This window comes from Aulostomus chinensis, chromosome 16 (genome assembly GCF_037954235.1).
Source record: "Aulostomus chinensis isolate RoL2024-O1b breed Wild chromosome 16, RoL_Achi_v1.0, whole genome shotgun sequence".
Taxonomy (NCBI): domain Eukaryota; kingdom Metazoa; phylum Chordata; class Actinopteri; order Syngnathiformes; family Aulostomidae; genus Aulostomus; species Aulostomus chinensis.
In genome coordinates this window covers 11606708-11629027 of record NC_141335.1, presented here as the reverse complement: position 1 = coordinate 11629027, position 22320 = coordinate 11606708, and the positions used below count along the sequence as shown (strand labels likewise).

The following is a 22320-nucleotide window of genomic DNA, read 5'->3' as shown; positions in this document are numbered from 1 at the left end:
CACATCAAGATGGATGTGTACAGTTATTTTATCGCGTCTTCCTGATATGTGAAACCAGCTCAGCACGGCTGGCTAGTACTTCATGCCTGACTCATGAACGAGGTGGCACTCCTGTACCCACTTCTCTCTCCTCCTCACATCTGCTCCTTTCGGTTTCCTCTAACGGACTCGCTTTGTAGGTTCTGGTCGATGTATATGTTTGGACGAAATGCTGCGGATCATTGTTGAGTCCGCATGTGGGATCCCCAAAAAGAAACTTGGAAACCCTGATCCAATAACCACGGTTGTATTCAGAGGTGAGGTATGATTTAGTATTTATCTTGATCATGTTTGGGAATAGCTGTGTGTCTGGGTGGGTCGGACAGCTTTTCACAAGCACTGTTATACAGATGTAATTTATTTCATCTCAATAGTGAAATATATTGCACTTGGAATTAATTGTAGATTATAAATCTGAAGTTTAATGTGAATAGTAGCAGTTATTCACATTGATTTAAAAGTATATATTCTTACAAAGTCAGGATTGGCTTTTAAAAATCCTCTTCTCTATTGCAATAAGCTGTTTCCAAGAAAAACAAAAACAAATGTAATGTAAAAATATATTTAAAAAAACTTGTAGTATCAACAGTTTTCTGACTGTTAGATAGATCTCTGTATTTTTATATATTTCCCATTAATATAGTGCTTTTATGATGCTTAAAGGTGAAAAGAAGAAAACCAAAGCAATTGACAATGAGCTGAATCCTGTATGGAACGAAGTAAGTAGAGTTAACAGTCACGTGTGAGAGTTATGGGACCTAATGGCTGATTTGAGATCAGTCGTTTCTAACACTTCATTGTGGTTACAGGTGCTTGAGTTTGACCTGAAAGGCTCTTCCTTGGATGCATCTTCTTTCATCGATGTGATAGTTAAAGACTACGAAACAATCGGCAAACACAAGTATGTGACTCACACCTGTGACATATTCAAATGTTAAGACATTAATATGGAATAATTATACAAGTGGGCTTTAAAGGTGGTGGTGGTGGTGGGGGGGGGGGGGGGCGTTGTGAGGTGAGTTCCATACAGTACAACAGCTAAAACCTGAAGGATTTTTAGTATAAATTGTTACAAAAGATAAGGTGTGTGTGCGTGTGTGTGTGTGTGTGTGTGTTTGTGTGTGTGTGCGCGCGCGTGCACCTTGAGGGATAGAGGGGGTGGATGGCGCTTGTCTTTTTGGGGTCAGGGATTTAAAAGTTTGGGGACTTCAAGTAAACAGTGTGAATACTTCCTCCACCAGTGAGGACACCATAGAGTTTATTTTTTTACCCCCACACACACACACACACACTTGAAGAGCATACACCCCTGCCAAGGCGACCTCAGCTTAAACTCTGCCCCAAAATTTAATGGGTTCTTCTTTTGCACACCCCTCCACCACGTTCGGTGAAAATCAGCCTCATACAGTAGTTTTTTTGAGTAATCTGATTACCGACTCCACAGCGGCACTCTGTGAGTGAAATTCAACATACTGTGACTGTTATACAGGATTGTGTTAGTGTAATTGTTACACAATCACTAACGGAATATCAGCTTTAGAATGTTGGTTTGAGTGAAGATGTTTATTTTCAATAGGGATTAATCTACTTATATAGTTACATTCCAGCGCTGAGTCAAAGAGGAACTTTTTTCCTAACAGTAACACACAATGATGTCACAGCATCCCCTCCCCCCCTAAAAAAACAAATACCCTGTAGTTGTTTTATGCTGGGAAGTTAAAACTTGACTCCTCTCAGAAGGGAGATTATAATCAACTGCTACTACTCAAACTAATACACACTTTAGTGCAGTATTGGAGTTGAAGGTAGTTTTTCCGAGTGTTTCCTAGAGCGTTCTAACCTCACGAAGCTGCACACTGCCACCATGTTAAGACTTGCAGTATCAGCAATGAAGACACTTAGTCTCCCTTACAACAGCAGCGCTCCGTCTCTGACAAGGAATGTTGCCTTAAAAGGAGAGAATGTTCCTGTTAACCTTCCCGCCCAAGGCAGACTATTTGATATTTGTTATATGTTATCTTACAACACCGTGAGGGTGTTTTGTCGTTCCTCTAGAAGTTCAGCCAGGTCGTAACAATTCCCCTGAGTCACTGCAGTGACTGCTCGTCCACAGTGTAAATTATTTTCGCAGCACAAACACAGAAAGAGTAGGGGTTGAATATTTGTCTGCCTCAGCCACGCAGGCACTCTCATACTTTTTCATTATGACCGCTGCTTGAGAATCGTGTGTGTGTGTGTGTGTGTGTGTGTGTGTGTGTGTGTGTGTCTGTGTCTGTGTCTGTGTCTGTGTCTGTGTCTGTGAGTATGTGCATGTGGGCCTGTGCTGGCTCGTCACTGGCACATCTGTGATGACAAGTACAGCCAGGAAAATTAACCGTATACTGGTCTCATGTGGACGATGGTGAAGAGGAGTGTGTGTGTGTGCGTGTGTGTGTGTGTGTGCAGGCAGTCATCATCTTATGACCAACTTTCCACCTACAACCTAGGAAAATCTAAAAAAAGGAGTGTGGCTCAGAGAACTGACCTTATCTGTGACATCACAAGCTGATGCAGTGTCATTGTTGACCTCTCAGATTTTTGGCATTTTGTAAATTTTTCAACAGCCAAACATCACTAGTAGTTTAATATTGTAGGAAAACCTCAATGAGACTTAGTTACTTGTATAACATTTTTGAATGTACAGATTCAGCAACTTTGAAGAACTCTGTGACAGTAAATCCACAATTAAAAATTGTACTGGTTTTTTTTTCAAATTAAATTTTGAAAAAAACTTCAACTTTATGCAGACATTAAAAATGAATTACAATTAAATTCAAAGCAGTAATTTGAGCATTACATATTATGTTGATATGATTATGTCTTCATCATTCTTTTTTTTCATTCTGGTGCGATATAATATGTACATCCTGACAAAATTTGCTTCTGTATTAATGCGCGCCAATTATGTTGACATTAACACATAAGAAATAGCAAATCAGGTTTTATCATGATCTTGCACTTTAAAAGGCCATTTCTTTATCTTCAGCAGAGCAGCTCGAAATACGAGAGGCTGAAATGTGAAAAGATTATATATTTTTTGGAGTATTAGAAGATTCATCGCAGCTACTGTACGAACAATGTGCTTAAAGGGATTGTTTTCATTGGGCTTCTACTAAACTGTCATACCACATTTGTTGTGGGCCTAAGCTTCTACAGTTGACGCTGCTTTTCAAGGTTACTGTTTGAGAACAACAAAGAGCCAGATCATAATCATGAATATGTTTGTGTCTGTTCTCATGTGCTTACTTGGGACTTGCCTTTTCTGCCCGCCTCCTTGGCTCTGAGGTTGTCCACCCTAAATCTGGGCACAGAAGGCCCAGCACATTCCTGCGGTGCATGTTAATTGTTTCCATATATATGGTGACTCTCATGCAGTTTTTTTTTGTCTTTTCCATCATCATAGCAGCTTGTTTCAGTAACCAGCTGGTCCTTGTCACCAAATGTTGAAAGATGCTACTGCTGTTCCCCCATGGCTCTTTTGCATTTTTTTCCGACAGAGATTTTAAAGGGAGAACATAGGGATCCATCTGTAACCTCGCTTGATCAGTGAACTCATGTTGTGATTGGCTGAAGTGGGGAAACAAATGCCTCATTTTGCATGCCACTGTGGTTATGAACCACATGACTTATGATTTAATGTAAGAAGAAGAAGTGAAACTGGGAAGTTGAAAACTGTGAGCTACCCTTAGTAAAGAACAAACTCCCATGATGAACAGATGTTTGTGTAACATCTGACTCCATCCCACTGTAAAGACTGATGATGATTTTCACAACATAATTACGTTTTTACATTTCTTTTCAGGTTCATTGGCTCTGCAAAAATTTTCCTGAGAGACTTGGCCAGTGGTCACACGAGGTCACTCCCGTCCAAGAATGTACCCCTGCTGAGTGAGAAACAACAAGCTGTCGGGGTAAAAACCTTTAATTATACCACATTTACAAATTGACTGTCTGCATTTAAAGAATGTCTGCATTTCAAATTTTGAATATGATATTGGTGTAGTTTGAATCTTTTAACATATTTGGTGCTACATGCTAACTTAGAGAATGTTTTTGTCAGGCGACCATTAATTTGCTCATCGGGTATGAGCCACCTGCCAGCACCGCTCCAAACTTCAATGATCAGCCCGACGGAGACGTGTCTCATGTGGACGATGGTAAGATGAGACAATATAGATATGATATGATAAGAAAAGACAATTATTTGGAATATTTCCAGAAATGGCTGCAAAGATGTGTTATGGAAATATACAGAAAGTATAGAGTTCCTCACATGATTAAAAAAAATCATGGTTGTGTAGGAGCAAAAGAACAAAACAAAACATCACACCCACCATACGATGATTCATTCAGTTTCCTAAATTATCTGTCGCAATATTCAAACATGCACAGAAGAGGAAGAATGAATTAATAGAAGTTTAAAATCATTTCCTCAACAACTCTGTTATGCTTTTCTTTTTTTCTGATAAAAAACAATGACTGTCAGGGTTTAGTTTGTGCAAGAGTTTAATGTCAAAGATTTCAAAAAGTTTGGTTGATAGAAGGTCTCTAAAGATCCATGTCACACACGCACACACACGCGCACACATGCACACACATGCACACACATGCACACGTACACACATACTTAAGACTTTACAATAACGGTTAGTTAATGCTTCCCCATCGATTAGTTAACAGTTAACTCATGTCTGGGACTCATTTACCAATAAGCCATCCATCCATCCATCCATTCTCTACCACTTATCCCATTAAGGGTTGCGGGGGGGCTGGGGCCTATCCCAGAGAGGAGGGGTTCACCCTGGACAGGTCACCAGTCCATCACAGGACCAACACATAGAGACAGACAACCATTCACACTCACATTCATACCTACAGTCAATTTAGAGTATCAATCAGCCTCGTCCCCTCTTGATGTCTTTGGACTGTGGGAGGAAGCTGGAGTACCAGAGAGAACCCACACAGGAACAGGGAGAACATGGAGACTCCACACAGAAAGATCCCGTGCCCGAGCCGGGACTCAAAGCCAGGAACCTTCTTGCTGTGAGGCAACAGTGCTGACCACTGCACCACCATGTCGCTCCATTTACCAGTCATTACATTAATAAAATGAAGCTTTACTTCCATGTTCCCCATTAAGGATCTACAACAGGGGACATTAAGAAGATTAATAAATGGTTATTAATGCCTTCTCCTGCACTTATATATAGTGATTCTATAATGATTTATAATGTTCACAAAATAAAACATTACAGTGTTTGTGTTTTTGTAATATAATATAGTTTTATATAACATTTTGGATTATGAGGGAGGCACAGTGGTGCAGTGGTTCGCACTGTTGCCTCACAGCAAGACGGTTCCGGGTTTGAGTCCCGGCTCTGGCACAGGATCTTTCTGTGTGGAGTTTGTATGTTCTCCCTGTTCCTGTGTGGGTTCTCTCCTGGTACTCCAGCTTCCTCCCACAGTCCAAAGACATCAAGAGGGGACGAGGCTGACTGATACTCTAAATTGACCGTAGGTGTGACTGTGAGTGTGAATGGTTGTCTGTCTCTATGTGTTGGCCCTGAGATGGACTGGTGACCTGTCCAGGGTGAAACCCGCCTCTCTGGGATAGGCCCCAGCCCCCATGTCACCCTTAACAGGAATAAGTGGAAGAAAATGGATGGATGGATTTTGGATTATTGTGATATTACTCCACAGGAGCCAGTGAGGAGGGTGATGAAGGGGAGGCAGACGTGGATGGAGGGGGTCAGGGGGGGGCGTCGGGGGCTGCCACTTCAACGAATCAGTCTGGGAAACCAAGCCACAAGCCTATGCGCCTCAGCCGTAAGAGGCATCGAACACTTGCCAATAAAGCCCAGGATTTCCAGGTATTGTCTGAGTTTACATTACACTCTTCCTGGATATCACAAACGTCAAATTAAGATGGAATTCGTATTGTTAATCACACGAATGACAGCCGGCTTCACTGGTGTAAATATTCACTAGAGGCCAGGTCGTGCTTTGTTCTTCATGTATGAAAACAATTCCACACATTGTCTTTAGCAACAGTCACTTTGCTCTTTTAAATGTCTCAGAGGTATATGTGTGCTGAGTGTCACTACTGTATGTATATGACGTATTTGTCATGCAGACTTTTTCATAACATGTCACCGCTGCTGTTCAGATCCGTGTTCGCGTCATCGAGAGTCGACAGCTGCCTGGAAACAACATAAAGCCGGTGGTGAAGGTGAATGTTTGTGGACAGACACACAGGACTAGAATTAGAAGAGGAAATAATCCGTTCTTTGATGAGGTAATGTATCTTCATTCATTCCTTTTTTTTCTTGGAAAATTATTTCTGCTTTTTTCCCTGCTCGTTGATTTTTTAACATCCTCTTCTCCTCCGTCTTTTCTGCTTAATCTCCACCAGCTTCGATAACCTGCTGAGGTATCTCTCTCTGTCTCTGTAGGACATCTCGGAGCTTTCTTTTGTATTCCATTTCTTCTTCAATGCATTTTCCTCTGTCTGTATTTCTGCCAAAGCATACGAATCTCATCTATTCAACTGTAAGTCCTATTATGTTCACTTACGACTCTTGCCTTGCTCATACATATAAGAAATATTACTTAAGTGAATTTTTTTTCTGCCCTTCAGATGTTTTTCTACAATGTGAACATGCTTCCTTCAGAGCTGTTTGATGAAAGCATCAGTCTCCGGGTGTGTAAAGCTAGTATGATTCTGTCTATAGTTGCTTCTAAATTCAATGTATTTCTGTTAAATCTTAAAATCTCTGTTTGTTTGTTTTTTGATAGGTTTATGACTCCTTCTCCCTCAGAGCTGACAGTCTAATGGGAGAGTTCAAGGTACTCTTATACGCTATATGGACATTAATCTCTGCTTTATTTATGTTTGACTTGCGACGTCTCATTTATTCCAATCATTTTTTTCATTCTTTCACAGCTGGATATCGGTTTCATCTATGATGAAGCTGGTCAGTCAAGCTACGATTCATGAATGTTCTCCATAAATTATATATAAAAACATAGTTCTCTGAAGGTGTTATTTGTGTCCAGGTCATGCCATACTGAGGAAATGGCTCCTTCTGAGTGACCCAGACGACTCCAGTTCAGGGGCCAAAGGTTACCTGAAAGTCAGCATCATTGTTGTGGCAACTGGAGAGGAACCACCGGTGTGAATGCTTTCTTTTTCTTCTTATTAAGTCATATTATGAAAAGAAGCTTGTAAAAATAAGAGAGAAAGAAAGAAAGAAAAAAGGCTGGACTTCAGACTGCTCGGGTTTCCAGTTTTTTTTTTGTGCTTCCATGTCTGATTTTTCTGAAATGAAACAAGGGTATGCAACCCCTTGGCAGGCTTCTAGAAGTTGGCCAATCAGATGAAAGTGAGCTCAGACAGCTTTCAGACAGGATGACCAGTATATGATGAAGGAGTATGTTGACATGACGCAAAGCTACTTAAGTTGAATCCAGGGATGAAACTATAGAGTTGGAAACAAGCATAATTCCCAAATACTCAAAATATGGATCAATATTGAATAAGAGCATGACATCCTGTCCTCTCCTGTCCTGCAGAGTGAGAGGAGAGAGATAAGTGAAGAGCAGGATGACATAGAGAGTAATCTCTTGGTGCCAGCTGGTGTCACCATGCGATGGGCCACTCTCAGCCTCAAAGTCTTTCGGGCTGAGGATATGCCGCAAAGTAAGAGATCAATAAAGTCTCATACAGCTTCCTATAATCCTTCAGAGAAACTTAGACAGTGCTTTCTGTTGCAGTGGATGATGCCTTTGCTCAGACAGTCAAACAGGTCTTTGGAGGGGATGGAGATAAGAAAAACTTGGTGGATCCATATTTGGAAGTCAGCTTTGCAGGCAAAAAGGTATTCCACGATTAAATAAAAGGAAACATTGTTTCTGTATATTGATTTTTTTTGATAATTTTGTATTTTTTTATTTTAGCTGTGCACCAAAATCATTGAGAAAAATGCTAATCCAGAGTGGAATCAAGTTATCAATCTACAAGTCAAGGTATAGTGATGCATATTAAGATATGAATCAGTGTGATTCAGTTTCAAAAGCATTCATTAACACGTGCCTGTATTTGCCTCTTGAGTTCCCATCAATGTGTGAACGTATCAAGTTGACCATGTTCGACTGGTAAGCGCTGGAATCCGTTCATAAGCAGCACAACTACAGACCAAAACAAACTGATGTCTGACATGTTAGTTAACTCTCGGCAGGGATCGTCTTACCAAGGATGACGCCATAGGAACAACGTTTCTAAATCTGAGCAAAATGTCCTCCGCCGGGAGCGAGATTGAAGGTAATGATGCGGTCGTTGTCTCTCTCTATTTTGATTGTTAGAATGGAACATTTAGTATATATTTGTTTCTTTACCTTGAACAGATGCGCAAGCTGAAATTTCCAAAAGGCAGTCTGAATGTACGTAAAAAAAATTTCAATCAGTTATCTCAGCTTAGACACACTTAAAAAATCCAAATTGATTAAGTATCCTTACACGCTGCATAGAAGATTAAATCTGTTTTACAAGTCCAGTAAACATGGCCCCTTTGCTTTTTAAAGAGAGTTTCTATATGTTACAGTAAGCACCACAGCAAGTGAGGTTGGTTTCCTGCCAGCTTTCGGGCCTTGCTATGTCAACCTGTATGGAAGCCCGAGAGAGTTTACTGGACTCCCTGACCCATACGAGGAACTCAACTTTGGCAAAGTAAATATCAGCTCTACCTGGACACTTCTGTAATTGTGGTGTATTCATCTTTGCATTGTTGAACATGCACATGGAAAATATTGCACTTGTACATTACAGGGTGAAGGTGTCGCCTACAGGGGAAGGGTGCTTGTTGAGCTGTCGACTCAACTGGATGGAAAAGTTGATAAGAATGTTGATGACATTTCCAGTGATGATATACTGGTGGCCCAGGTATACACCGCACCAAAAAGATTCTTTATTATTAAGACTTATGGCCATTTCAATAAAGCGTTGATATATACTGTAGCATTATTTAACTTGTCCATGATTCTCTTATTGCTACTTTTCTCACAGAAGCTCTTCCTCTCGAATACAGGATACCCCGACAGACTATCCTAACCCTGACCTCTAACACTGCCACATTCTTTTGTATTTGAGTACAGAAATACCAGCGGAGGAGGAAGTACTCTTTGTGCGCTGTGTTCCATAGCGCTTGTATGCTTCAAGAGCCAGGTGAGCCAATCCAGTTTGAGGTCAGCATTGGGAACTATGGTAACAAGCTGGACTCAACCTGCAAGCCCCTGGCGTCCACCACCCAGTACAGCTTTGCTGTGTTTGATGGTATGAAATTAACCAATAAAGCTATAATACATCCTCATTCCATCAATTTTTAACCTGTCGATGTTTAAAAAAGGTAATAATAAACAACTAGACTGCTGTCACTGAATCAAAGTATGGCATATTCGTGTTATCTGAATTAAACGAGTCAAAATTAGACACACCAGAAATGGTGGCTAATAATGATAACAATAACCCCTTAAGTACATCACCAGGCTGCATTTTCTGTTATTGTTTTGATTGAAAAACCTGTAGAGAAGGAAGCTACATACTGTACTTTTAAAGCACAAGGTAGTTGCAATTTCATTTCTGGTTTCATAGTGCTCAGCTTAAACCGTGCTGCATCTCTTAGCCACTTAGTTTGTGGTTGCTTCCACCACCTGTATTTAAAATGACGGTGTATATTTATGTTGTAACCCACAGGTAATCACTACTACTACCTACCGTGGGCCGACACCAAGCCTGTAGTGATTCTTACATCATACTGGGAAGACATCAGCCACCGTCTGGACTCTGTCAACATTCTCCTCTTCATCGCTGAGAAATTGGTGGGAAACAAAAAGAAAATGCATGCTTATACAGGCAATCGAGAGAGCTGACTAATCTCTTTGTATCTGTCATTTATTGTAGGAGTCACACCTCATCTCTTTAAAAACTGCCATACTAGCCAAAGTATCTGAGACACGTCTGGTAGAGATTTGGGTCAAACTCATTAACCACATGATTGATGACCTGAACAGGTGAGGCAGAACAGGACTGATTCTTTAGTCGAATTATAAGTTGGATCTAATTTTTATTTGGTATTAGGGCCTGAGCACTTGACAGTGTGAGATCCTTCTTGTTCTAGTTCTTCCTGTTAGCCCAAATACATTTTCACGCGGTCGCTTGGATACAACGTTACTTTCATTAACAACATTTGGACAGTTTCCAGCTTCCAGAGCTGGAGAGCAAGCCCAACGTGACTGCACTGGATCTCCAAATGAAAAACCTGCGTGATGCTGCAGTGGAGAGTCTCAGACAGATGGCCGGTCGGATGAGAGAAGAAGCTACAGATGTCAAGACTACTGTTGGTGAAATTGAAGAATGGTTGGACAGAATCAAGCAGCTGGCAGAGGAGGTGAGAAGGAACTGTTTGATGCTGTAGAGATTAGCTTTAGATCGTCTGGTGTCTGTTCTGTAGCTTCTGCCTCTGTTGTATTTCCATCAGCCTCAGAGCAGCATGCCAGATGTGATCATTTGGATGTTGAGAGGAGAGAAGCGTGTGGCTTTCGCGCGGGTTCCAACACATCAGATCATGTACTCGAATTTCAGCGAACAAGCTTGTGGGAAACACTGTGGACGGACTCAGACCATCTTCATGCAGGTACAATACTAATCAATACAATAATACATCTACTTTAAGGTGATGATTAGGGTTAGGGTGATGAGGTTTTGCAGGTCTGTTGCAGGTCTGGGATCTTGAAGACTCTGTTGGCAGGATACAACAATTAGCTTTTTTTTCCTCCTCTATGGAGGTATGAGCACTCTGACTAAGTGGTAGAGTATCACTAATATATAATCTCCTTTATTAGTACCCTATGGACAAAAACAAAGGAGTGAAGATCCCTGTCCAGCTGCGGGTCAACATGTGGTTTGGTCTTTCTGCCCATGAGAAGAAGTTCAACAGCTTCGCAGAAGGAAGCTTCAGTGTATATGCAGAAATGGTACAGTGACAAAAAAAGGAACTTCTTGTTGTTAATGTCATTTTATGATTGGTACATCTGGGTCATCGCTTCGCTGAAAATATTCCTACTTTCTCTCTGCAGTATGAAAACCAGGCACAGGTGTTTGGGAAGTGGGGTACCACCGGCCTGGTTGGTCGCCACAAGTTCTCAGATGTGACCGGAAAAGTGAAACTCAAACAAGAGCGTTTCCTACCTCCGCGAGGATGGGAATGGGAGGACGACTGGTTTGTTGACCCTGAAAGAAGGTGAGTTTCAGAACTAGCACACCAGGGGTCCATTTCTGAAAGCAAGTGCAGTAAAAATCCTGAATGAGTTAAACATTAAACGAGGTAAAATCAAGGCAGTTAGTCAAACCTGACAAATAAGGGTAACTTGCCCATTTCAGAAAGAGAACAAAAACGAAGCTCAGTTACTATAGTAACGGATTCTGTGAAGCTTACCTGGTCGGAGCAGGTTTTCTTCATTGACCCTTCGAGTTTATCTCAGAGCCACAAACACTGTTCAATTTCCTCATCCATTCGTTCAGTCCACACATTTTAGTAGACTTTTACCTCCTGTCTGAATAAAAATCCAAGTTGGTTTACATTATCTGTTAGGCCAGCTATATGAAACGTTCTTTTTTGTTAACGTGGCATGCCTTTTTGTTGAGGATCACATAGATAAAGAAGCTGTATTTCTCTGTAGAGAGTTACATCTTTGCTGGGACATCATTCCTTGACCACCTCTAGATGTAGTATCATTTCGTATAATTCGAGACAGTTTTTCTTTGCAGTCCACCATGCATCTGCATAATCTTATCTGCCCTCACATCACCACATCAAAGCTACTTAGCATCAAAATAGCCACAGAATGATATTCAGTTTGTTCGATATGTTCAGTATGATTCATATATTTCATTTTAAGCTGCTTTCACATTCACTTTTCAAAAATTTGAAAATAAATTTTAGTTTCAATCATATTCCACTAGTTTTCACCTGAAATTTATAAGTGTCATTGCATATTATATCTATAGCTGTGCATCTTTTTCGTAGCTGTTGCCATGGTGAATTGTAAAATCAGGGCTCCATTAATCCTGGTTTTATATGGTCGTGTTTCAAACACTTAACCCTAAATGAACCTACTCAGATTTTTCTACATGAACTCAAATTAGCGGTTCTGAATCTGGAAACTCAGAAGTTCATTCATTCACTGTCTTCTACATACTCCTACATATATTAAGGGTCGCGGGGGGGCTGGAGCCTATCCCCACGTCTACGGGGGAGAGGGTTACCATCAGAGGTCCATCACAGGGCCAACATATAGAGACGAATAACCATTCACACTCACATTCACACCTACGGTCAATTTAGAGTATCAATCAGCCTTGTCCCCAATTGCATGTCTTTGGACGGTGGGAAGAAGCTGGAGTACCAGAGAGAACCCACACAGGAACAGGGAGAACATGCAGACTCTACACAGAAAGATCCCGTGCCCGAGCCGGGACTCAAACCCGGAACCTTTTTGCTGTGAGGCGACAGTGCTGACCACTGCACCACCGTGCAGCCACTTAGTAGTTCCTGTCTAACAATTCAGGGTTTAGACTCAGAGTTTGATGAACCTCCTTCCTGAAACGGGCTCCTGGTCCACTGAGATTCAAGTACAAACTGTGCATTTTATTTCAACATTATTATCTATTGATTGGCAGAAGTCATAAATCTTTGCTTGAACCAGTAATACATCAAAACCTGAACACAATCACAGGATATTAAGCCCAGGAATTTGGGAATTTCTGCCAATGTTTTGGTTGAAGTCCTTCACTCCCTTTGTGGCCCCTAGTTAAGTGCTTACAGTACATTTCTCCCACCAGGGCTCTTATGAATAATTTTAGTCCTCTTGTCCTTTAGTTTTGTTTATCATGATGCCACATAGCTTCTGTCTGAGTCACAACCACAACTCTCATCGAAGTGTGTGTGTGTGTGTGTGTGTGTGTGCGTGTGTGTGTGTGTGTGTGTATGTATGTGTGTGTGTGTGTGAGTGTGCGTGCTACTCGTGTTTTTTTTCTTTACAGCCTGTTGACAGAAGCAGATGCGGGCCACACAGAGTTCACCGATGAAGTTTTTCAAAATGAAACACGCTTCCCTGGTGGAGAGTGGAAACCTGCTACTGAGCCCTACACTGATGTGGTACACCATGCTGCTCTCTCTCTCTCTCTCTGTCTCCCTGTCTCTCTCTCTCACACGCACACACAGTCAACTTTGTGGAGACTATGTGAAAAATGCAGGTGAAGATAACTGGACAAAAGCCTGCCTATTCATGCTCATTTCAGTTGTTTGCTGTCTCAATGTCACTTTCTTTTATTATGTTGTCGCTCACTGTGACAAACCCAAAGAGAGTTGTCACGCCACTGCAGTTGTCCTCATCTCTTTTGAGCATTTTAGTTTCTTTTAACTCATTATTTTGACTTGAGTCTCTCTCCATCTCTCTTGTTTTCTCTTGCTGCTCTCAGTGCAGATGCTTTCTTTCCTTACTGTTAATTAGCCTGGCATAATGAATGGTAGTAGGTGGGAAGATGAAGCATACCTCTGTCAAAAGTCATCAAATAGATCGGGATCTTGTTTTTTCTAAAGTAATCCTTCTCCTCATCCATTACAATGTCAGCCTTTTGTCAAGAAATGTTTGGGTTTGTTGACCAAAATTACAATGGGGCGTGTGAGTTGCTGTGTCGAAACACTACGCCCACTCAGGAAAGTGGGTTCGACCATGTGTTTGATTGTAAAATTAAAATGTCTTGCAATTTTTTTATTTATTTTTTTTTCTAACAAATGTTACATACAACTCTCGTGAAAATAATGACAGTTTTGGGGTACTCTTGGGTACATATTTCTCAAAAGTTGGTGTGTCCCTTTAATTTAACAGTTATCAAAATGAACCTGTAAAGTGATTATTACAAATGTGAACCTCATATGAACAAGTGACATGTTGTCTGCGTTGTGTAGAATGGAGAAAAGGCTCAAAGCCCGGGGGAGTTTGAGTGTCCTCCAGGATGGACCTGGCAGGATGACTGGAGTTTTGACAGCAACAGAGCTGTGGATGAGAGAGGTAACGTGAATATTTAGACAAAAATATGTGATCAAAAACTTCTATGGAACATGTCTTCAAGACTGAAATAGTCTCACAAGGCATTTCTGTCTTTGGCACTAGGTTGGGAATATGGACTCACTATTCCTCCTGATGATAAGCCCAAATCCTGGGTGGCAGCAGAGAAGATGTACCACGTCCATCGCAGAAAGAGGCTGATAAGACCCAGGAAGAAGATATGTGATAAAGTAGTTGCTGAGGTGAGGAAGAGTTCATGATAGAATATATAATAGAATATATATAATATACAATATGAGGGAAAGTTAGTTTGAAAGTTGTCAAGAATGCAGCTTTTGTTCCTGTCTTTCCACAGAAGCGAGAACCAGGTGAAGGCTGGGAGTATTCTTCCCTGATTGGTTGGAAGTTCCACAGGAAAGAACGCTCTTCTGATACGTTCCGCCGCCGTCGCTGGAGAAGAAAGATGGTCCCATCTGACTGCATTGGAGCATCTGCCATCTTCAGACTGGAAGGGGCATTGGTGAGTTGAATTCTTAAACAATCCCCCATGAGGCAGTTGCCATTGCGTTAAGACCCACTTGATGCCATCTGAGTCACATCCTTTCATTATTCTCCAACATGTGCTTCTTCCTGTCTGATCTTGGCAAATAACTCAGGAAGTTTATTTTAGTTCTGCATTCTTTCACTTTGAATTAGCTTTATTTTTGCTCAAATTTTTTGCTGTGAAAAGCTCCTTTAAGCACCTCGCCCTTGTGTTTTTGTTAACAGGGGGTTGATGTGGACGAGAAAGCCAGTAAAACGGATACAGCCAAACGATTTGGTGCAAACACGCCCACAGTTTCCTGCCACTTTAGTCGTAAGTAATTTGCCCTGATGAAGTAGATGTCAGGTCATGCATTCCAATGAAAGCCTTGGCGCTTCTTTGAACACCGCTTCCTGTCTCCTTCTAATGAAAGATAACGTTGAATTAAGAAGGTTCCCTGGAGATTACATTTTTTTCTTGGTGGACTGAAAATGCTGATAATCTCCCTTCAGGGTCTTACATTTACCATCTGAGAGTGTATGTGTATCAGGCGAGGAATCTTTGTGCCATGGACAAGGACAGTTTCTCAGGTAAAAAAATAAATAAATAATAAAAGTTCTGGACGAGCAGCAATCAAGAAGTATAAATAAAATATCCCAGAAATGTACAATTTTGCCAAACTAAATGGACCTTTTGTTTCTGAATTTTACATTTCTCCCCCAGATCCTTACGCCCATGTGTCCTTCTTACACCTGAGTAAGACCACAGAAGTCATCAGGGCCACTTTGAACCCCACATGGGATCAGAGTCTTATCTTTGAGGACATTGAAATCTACGGAGACCCACAGACCATTGCCCGCAACCCTCCAGATGTTGTTCTGGAGTTATACGACAGTGATAAAGTGGTGTGTTATTGCACAAACTTGATCTTAAATGATGATAAATAAGATCAGGTATCTATATGATCTTTGTGTGCTGCTGCGCTTCATTCAAGGGTAAAGATGAGCCCATGGGTTGCTGCTCATGCCCCCCAGTTGTTAAACTGAACCCCAGTGTTCCCGTTCGCCCAAAACTGCTGTGGTTCCCAGTCATCAAAAAAGGTCGAAATTGTGGAGAAGTGCTGCTGGCGGCTGAGCTCCTGCTGAAGGACAAGGTAAAGACGACTCTATGAAGTGTAAATATATTGTTAATAAACTCTATCGAACTACATGTTGAGGCTGTGCTCCGTCCTCCAGGCGAATGAGAGCGATATGCCCCTGGTTCCCCCCCGGCGAGGGGAGATGCTCTACATGGTTCCTCAGGGAATCAGGCCTGTGGTTCAGCTGACTGCTATTGAGGTACTACATCAAACCATTTAGCAAATTTCCCAACCAGAGAGTTCTAGGAGTTTTGAGAGGAACTACCAACTTTAGTGGTTCAAGGGTTGTGCTGGGTCTGCATTTGCCCTGTCAAGAATGCTGAAGTCACATAAAACTGCCTGTTAAAATACCAGCATCAATTTAGATGTAGTGTATATGTGTTCCACCAATCACCGTCACTCAGGGTTCCTCTGCTGCTGCTGGGAAAGAACTAACCTCGTAGAAGGAGCGAAAGAAAAGCTAAAGACGATGCATGATTCTTTCATTGTGTTCTTAAAAAGGACAGGAGGTAGTTCCTCTCTTCATCCCAGTGTGTTAATGAGCAAATTTGCTCTCAGGTCTTGACTTGGGGCTTGAGAAACATGAAAGCCTACCAGCTGGCCACAGTTTCCTCTCCCAGTCTGGTCGTTGAATGTGGCGGAGAAATTGTTCAAACCACCGTCATCAAGAACTTCAAAAAGAACCCTAACTTCCCTGGATCGGTGCTGCTACTCAAAGTGGTACGAAGCATCAAATCTTTCAAAACGTGCCCCGTATGTGGTTCCCATCTCGATGTTTATTCATTTTTGCTGTATTGTTCTCCAGCTTCTTCCCAAAGAGGAGATGTACACCCCTCCCATTGTGCTGAAGGTAATCGACCACAGACCCTTTGGTAGGAAACCTGTGGTGGGTCAGTGCACCATCGACTGCCTGGAGCAGTTCCGCTGTGACCCATATCGCATTAACAGTGAAGTCTGCATGTCTGCCAGAGGTACACACAGACATGCAAAGACACACACATGCACACTGAGCTACACACTGCGTGTATTTATCATAACGTGATCCTTTTAACTCTGTAGTGGCAATGATAGCGGCTGCACAGGGAGATGTGGTCATCGACATCGAGAAGAGACCGATGATGAAAACTGAGGTAAATGATAATCCCCAAAAAAAGGGAAAAAAAGGTTCCTCATCTGTCCTCTTTTGATAATAAATACCATTTGTCTGCTTCCCACTTCGCAGGTTAAAGCAGAACAGGTGATTTTGACTTCATCACACGTCACATAGATATCCTTCTGAGAAACAGCATCTCACAAAAGCCCATTTTTATTCTCCATTGTGCAGGAAGAAGAAGCAGTAGACTGGTGGAGTAAGTTCTACTCATCTGTTGGGCAGCAGGAGAAGTGCGGGCCTTACCTCAAAAAGGGATATGACACATTACAAGTGAGAATTCATGATCCCACAATTCAAAAATACAGAACTGATTCAATCTGTGTTTGTTGTTGGTTTTACATGTCACAGGCAACGGCAGGCCAGCTTTTGTCGAGAGCTTTGTTTTTGTTTTGCAAAAACTAAATTGTGCAGTCAGATTATTGAGTCATGTGATTTAGGGAGAAGGTTTGAAAAGCTTTTTGTTGTTGATGCAATAGATACATTTTGTGATTTTCAGAGCATTTCTTATGATTTCCAGGTGTATAATTGTGAACTCGAGGATGTCGAGGTGTTCCAGGGACTCACTGATTTCTGCAGCACGTTTAAACTTCAGCGAGGAAAGACTGAAGATGAGGAGGATGATCCGACTGTGGTTGGGGAGTTCAAGGTAAAGAATTCGACGACTCTACCATCATTGCATCACTGCTCCTGCCCCTTTACTCCTGCCTCTCTTAGCCTTTAGCTGCCCTCTAGTGGACAATTCAAAAGCCTCTATTAAAATCATTCATATGTCTGTGAAGGCATATTTTGCAACAGTATGTGGTAGTTCTGGAATTGAAATCCTCAAGTTCCATCCTGTCCTGACTGTTTAATTCAGTCCTACTATATCCAGCACTTCCTTTCACCAACATGGCTCTTTTTCTGTCATGTAGCACTTTTAATGTTAGCCATAGTGGCAAAATAGTTTACACTGATTTGGCCAGACTCACAATTATACACAGAACAATAGGTGAATAAGATAAAATCATGTTCATGGATGGCTTTTTTTTTATTATCATGTCTTAAGGTTAAATCCCCCCGAAATATGTGCTCTTGCATTTGTCTTGAAATATTTGCATACTTAGCTACAAACTGGACATGATATTCTTCAGTTGTTGGTTAAAGTCATTCCAACTGAAACTGTTGGCACTCCAATTCCTGGAACACGTACATATTCTGTCGCATGAATACGTCTGACTTGTCGTACCATTAATGGCGTTGTCTTCTTTGTGGTATACAGGGCTCATTCAAGATTTACCCACTGCCCGATGACCCCGGGGTGCCGGCCCCACCCCGCCAGTTCCGAGAGCTTCCTGAGAGCGGACCTCAAGCATGTGTGGTCAGAATTTATGTGGTGCGCTGTATTGACCTCCAGCCCAAGGATACAAATGGCATGGTGAGCTTTTTATTAAGATAAAAACTGATAAGAAAGGTTTAAGTCAGGAGATTTTTATCTGGAAGCTAGCGTCATCGTTTGCCCTCTCATTTCAGTGTGACCCATACGTCAAGATCACACTGGGGGGGAAAACAGTGGACGACAGGGATAACTACAAACCAAACACTCTCAATCCAGAGTTTGGGAGGTTTGTCAGCTTAAACATTTTATAACTCTGTTTCCTTTTTTGATTCTTCAAGTTATTGAAACCAGCTGTGTGTTTGAAGCAGCAAATTACATTAGATGATGTCTTCCAATGTTATCCAGGATGTTCGAGTTGTCCTGCTTCCTGCCTCAAGACAAGGATCTGAAGATTGCTGTTTATGACTACGACTTACTGAGCAGAGATGAAAAAGTGGGTGAAACAGTCATCGATTTGGAGAACAGACTTTTGTCCCGTTTCAGATCCTGCTGCGGTCTGCCACAAACTTACTGTGTGTGAGTATCGACTCTGTTTGCACTTGGATATTTGACTGTATGCTACAGTACAGTTGAGACATTCTCCAAACCAAGCCATGCGCTTCTTTGTCTTGGATGTGTTTTAATGTTTGGAAGCCAACCCTGTGTAGCACCGCCGTCCACTGAAAGGTCCTGTTGGTTCTATTGTCTTACAGCTCTGGGATTAATCAGTGGAGAGACCAGCTGAAACCTTCTCAGATCCTCCTGAATGTGGCCAGGATCAGAGGCGTCCCTCCTCCACGCTTTGAAGGCGATGGCAGCTCACTGTCTTTCTCTGGAAAACAATACAACCTGCAGGATTTTGGTACCTGACAATTGATAGAATAGTCACTTCTTTTACTTCATGTGTATTTTACTTAAAGTGATACAACATCCTTTCATTTTTCTTTTATGTTGTCTACGATGCCTTTTCCAGAGGCCAACGCTGTGATCCACACACACTTAGGTCCAGCCAGAGAAAGACTGGCCCTGTATGTCCTCAGAGACCAGGGTCTAGTACCTGAGCACGTTGAGACCAGAACTCTCTGCAGCTCCTACCAGCCCAATTTGTCCCAGGTTAATGAAACATTATCGTGGAGCTTTGGAACTTGTAGAAACAAATGTAAGAGTTTTTTCTCAAAATTAGTTACACTGTTTTGGCATGCTTTTCTAAAAATACAGGGCCGAATTCAAATGTGGGTGGACATTTTCCCCAAAAGCCTTGGTTTGCCAGGGCCTCCGTTTGATATCGCTCCTCGCAAAGCCAAAAAGTAAGACGCACTGAACTAAAAAGGTTTGAACATTTTGCATTGGAGGACGAAATATAACGGTTTCTCTGAAATAGGTACTGCTTGCGAGCCATTGTTTGGAACACAACGGATGTCACCCTAGATGAAACAAGCATCACTGGAGAAAACATGAGCGATATCTACGTTAAAGGGTACAATACTTCACGTAACTCTTGCCCTAACCCTAACCATCTTTTCTCTGTACTTCTGTATTTTATTTTAAATGTACCATATTTCCCAGATGGATGCCCGGTATGGAGGAGGACAAGCAAAAGACGGACGTTCACTACAGATCCCTGGATGGGGATGGAAATTTCAACTGGAGGTTTATCTTTGAGTTTGACTACTTACCTGCTGAGCAGCTGTGCGTTGTCTCAAGGAAAGTGAGTGAGATCACGGAGCAGGACGAAAGAAATGCCAAGTTATTGCAGTTCACATCAATCATTCTTACCAACAATCTGATTAAAGTTTCTCTCTATTTTAAAGGAACACTTCTGGAATCTGGACAAAACTGAATTTAGGATTCCTCCAAAGTTGATCATCCAAATATGGGACAATGACAAATTCTCACTGGATGACTACTTAGGTGAAACAGCACTATAATTACTCATGTTTTAAGACTTCAGTGAAAATGACCTTAAATATTTAATCAACTTCCCTTTTCCAGATTTTGTCAACAAAAACTAACAATAATCAACCACAACTTCTGGTTTGGTTGATCAAATGGCTAAAATTGAACTTTAATTAATATGTATTTCAGTCACAAGAATTAAAATAAAGAAGATGAAAGCAGAGACAAATTAAGGCTCACCATGAAGAAGCTGAAGAAACTGAAGTCAAAGACTAAACTAAAGAGTGCTTTGACTTTTCTTTGACTGAGATAGAGTAGTCAGATTTTAGTCAAGAAAAAAAAATTGAAAATATCAGTATGAGTATGACTAAATACGACATTTGACGCAGGACTAGGACTGAGATGAAATTTTTAAAAATTGCTCCCAAAATTAACGTGACTTGAAGGACTGGAATCTATGATAGTTGTACACTGTAACTCTTTACAAGAGAAGAAAATACTTATTTACTATCCATTTCTCTGTCCCAGGTTCAACTGAACTGGACCTACTCAATCTCATCCCACCTGCTAAGAGCCCTGAGAAGTGCAGCCTGAAAATGTTGTCAGGAACAGCCGACTCCGTCTCCTCCAAGAAACCGCTGCCCAACTCTCTCTTCTCCCAGAAGTCTGTACGAGGCTGGTGGCCGTGTGTAATCGAGCAGGACGGGAAGCATGTTATTGGTGTATGTTTGTGTCCTCATTATGGCTTCAAGTGTTATTTTCCTGTTCCTGTTTATAGTTCTTAAAATATTTTTCAGGGGAAAGTAGAGATGAGTCTGGAAATAGTGGAAGAGAAGGAGATGGAGGAGAGGCCTGCTGGGAAAGGCAGGGATGAGCCAAACATGAACCCCAAACTGGACCCACCCAAGTAAAACTCTTTATTAGATAAAATTGAAGTTTCTCTCAGAATTGAGTTTTATTTTAATGTCCTTATCTTGTTTCTATTCCCGTTAGCCGCCCTGACACATCATTCTTCTGGTTTACAAGCCCTTGCAAGACCATGAAGTTCATAGTGTGGCGCAGATTCAAATGGATTTTTATTGCATCAATTCTTCTTGTGCTGGTGATCTTGTTCTTTGGGATCCTGTTCTACTCTCTTCCTGTAAGATAACAAAACTGTTACAATTTTTCAATCACACATGCTGTTTTCTTCTGAACAAATTATGATGTCCATTTTATATCCACAGAATTACATCTCAATGAAGATTGTGAAGCCTTTCTCCTAGGGAACATTGCAGAGACACCGCCTACCTCTCTGCTGCAGGATCCACTGTTACTTTACTGTATTGTCCCACATAAATATGCAATAACTCTACTGACATATGACAGACACATAATCAGAACTGTTTTCATCTTTTGCACTAAATGAGTATTACTTGGATCTCTTGTGTAACAAATACTCACTTATATGTTCATATAATTCAACAAAAAGTTGGGGTTCACCCTGGAGAGGTGACCAGTCCATCACAGGGCCAGCACATAGAGACAGACAACCATTCACGCTCACAGCCACACCTACGGTCAGTTTAGAGTATCAATCAGCCTCGTCCCCTCTTGATGTCTTTGAATGGTGGGAAGAAGCCGGACTACCCGGAGAGAACCCACACAGGAACAGGGAGAACATGCAAACTCCACACAGAAAGATCACGCACCCGAGTCGGAACCTGCTTGTTGTGAGGCGACTGTGCTAACCACTGTACCACTTTGATGCCCAATGTCAATAATGTGAAATATTAATAAATAAAGTTTTGCTCTATGCCTGTGACTTGTGTGCTAATATTTGTTTAGCAATCTCTAAAAGAAGACAACATTTAACCCTATTATATTTTTAAATAATAATAATAATAATAATAATTTATTATTATTATTATTATTATTGTTATTATTATTGTTGTTGTTGTTATTAATTATTATAGCGTATGAACAAAACTATGCAGCAAATTCTCTGGAAAAATATTTCGAAAGAGAGACATCAGTGATTTGTACGTCAAGAGAAACAAATCCCAGCAAGAGGT

The 22320-nt window shown here is 41.3% G+C and overlaps 1 protein-coding gene across 1 annotated transcript; it reads left to right on the top strand.

Annotated features, from left to right (window-relative positions):
• Positions 1-85: 85 nt before the first annotated feature.
• Positions 86-22061, top strand: myofl (myoferlin like). The gene is made up of 54 exons (XM_086181257.1): positions 86-296; positions 703-758; positions 849-940; positions 3881-3989; positions 4139-4235; positions 5779-5948; positions 6245-6373; positions 6716-6778; positions 6874-6924; positions 7022-7052; positions 7135-7250; positions 7651-7777; positions 7852-7955; positions 8035-8103; positions 8189-8232; positions 8316-8398; positions 8482-8517; positions 8679-8803; positions 8903-9016; positions 9229-9406; positions 9827-9951; positions 10034-10143; positions 10328-10520; positions 10611-10766; positions 10975-11106; positions 11209-11372; positions 13175-13289; positions 14103-14205; positions 14308-14444; positions 14558-14722; positions 14971-15058; positions 15238-15315; positions 15449-15630; positions 15720-15878; positions 15961-16062; positions 16422-16583; positions 16669-16834; positions 16923-16993; positions 17086-17100; positions 17188-17286; positions 17534-17662; positions 18275-18430; positions 18526-18617; positions 18737-18907; positions 19084-19232; positions 19344-19483; positions 19589-19677; positions 19752-19847; positions 19937-20078; positions 20182-20281; positions 20795-20988; positions 21064-21173; positions 21260-21407; positions 21493-22061. The coding sequence occupies exons 1-54, from the start codon at positions 209-211 to the stop codon at positions 21529-21531; spliced, it is 6159 nt and encodes a 2052-aa protein (XP_086037383.1). The 5' UTR covers positions 86-208; the 3' UTR covers positions 21532-22061.
• Positions 22062-22320: the final 259 nt, after the last annotated feature.

Bases quoted from the DNA above. Each gene is read 5' to 3' on its own strand.
- myofl (XM_086181257.1), top strand. From the start codon at position 209: ATGCTGCGGATCATTGTTGAGTCCGCATGTGGGATCCCCAAAAAGAAA. The intron at 8,804-8,902 runs GTAAATATCAGC...TGTACATTACAG, and splicing joins AGGAACTCAACTTTGGCAAA to GGTGAAGGTGTCGCCTACAG. The intron at 20,989-21,063 runs GTATGTTTGTGT...AATATTTTTCAG, and splicing joins ACGGGAAGCATGTTATTGGT to GGGAAAGTAGAGATGAGTCT.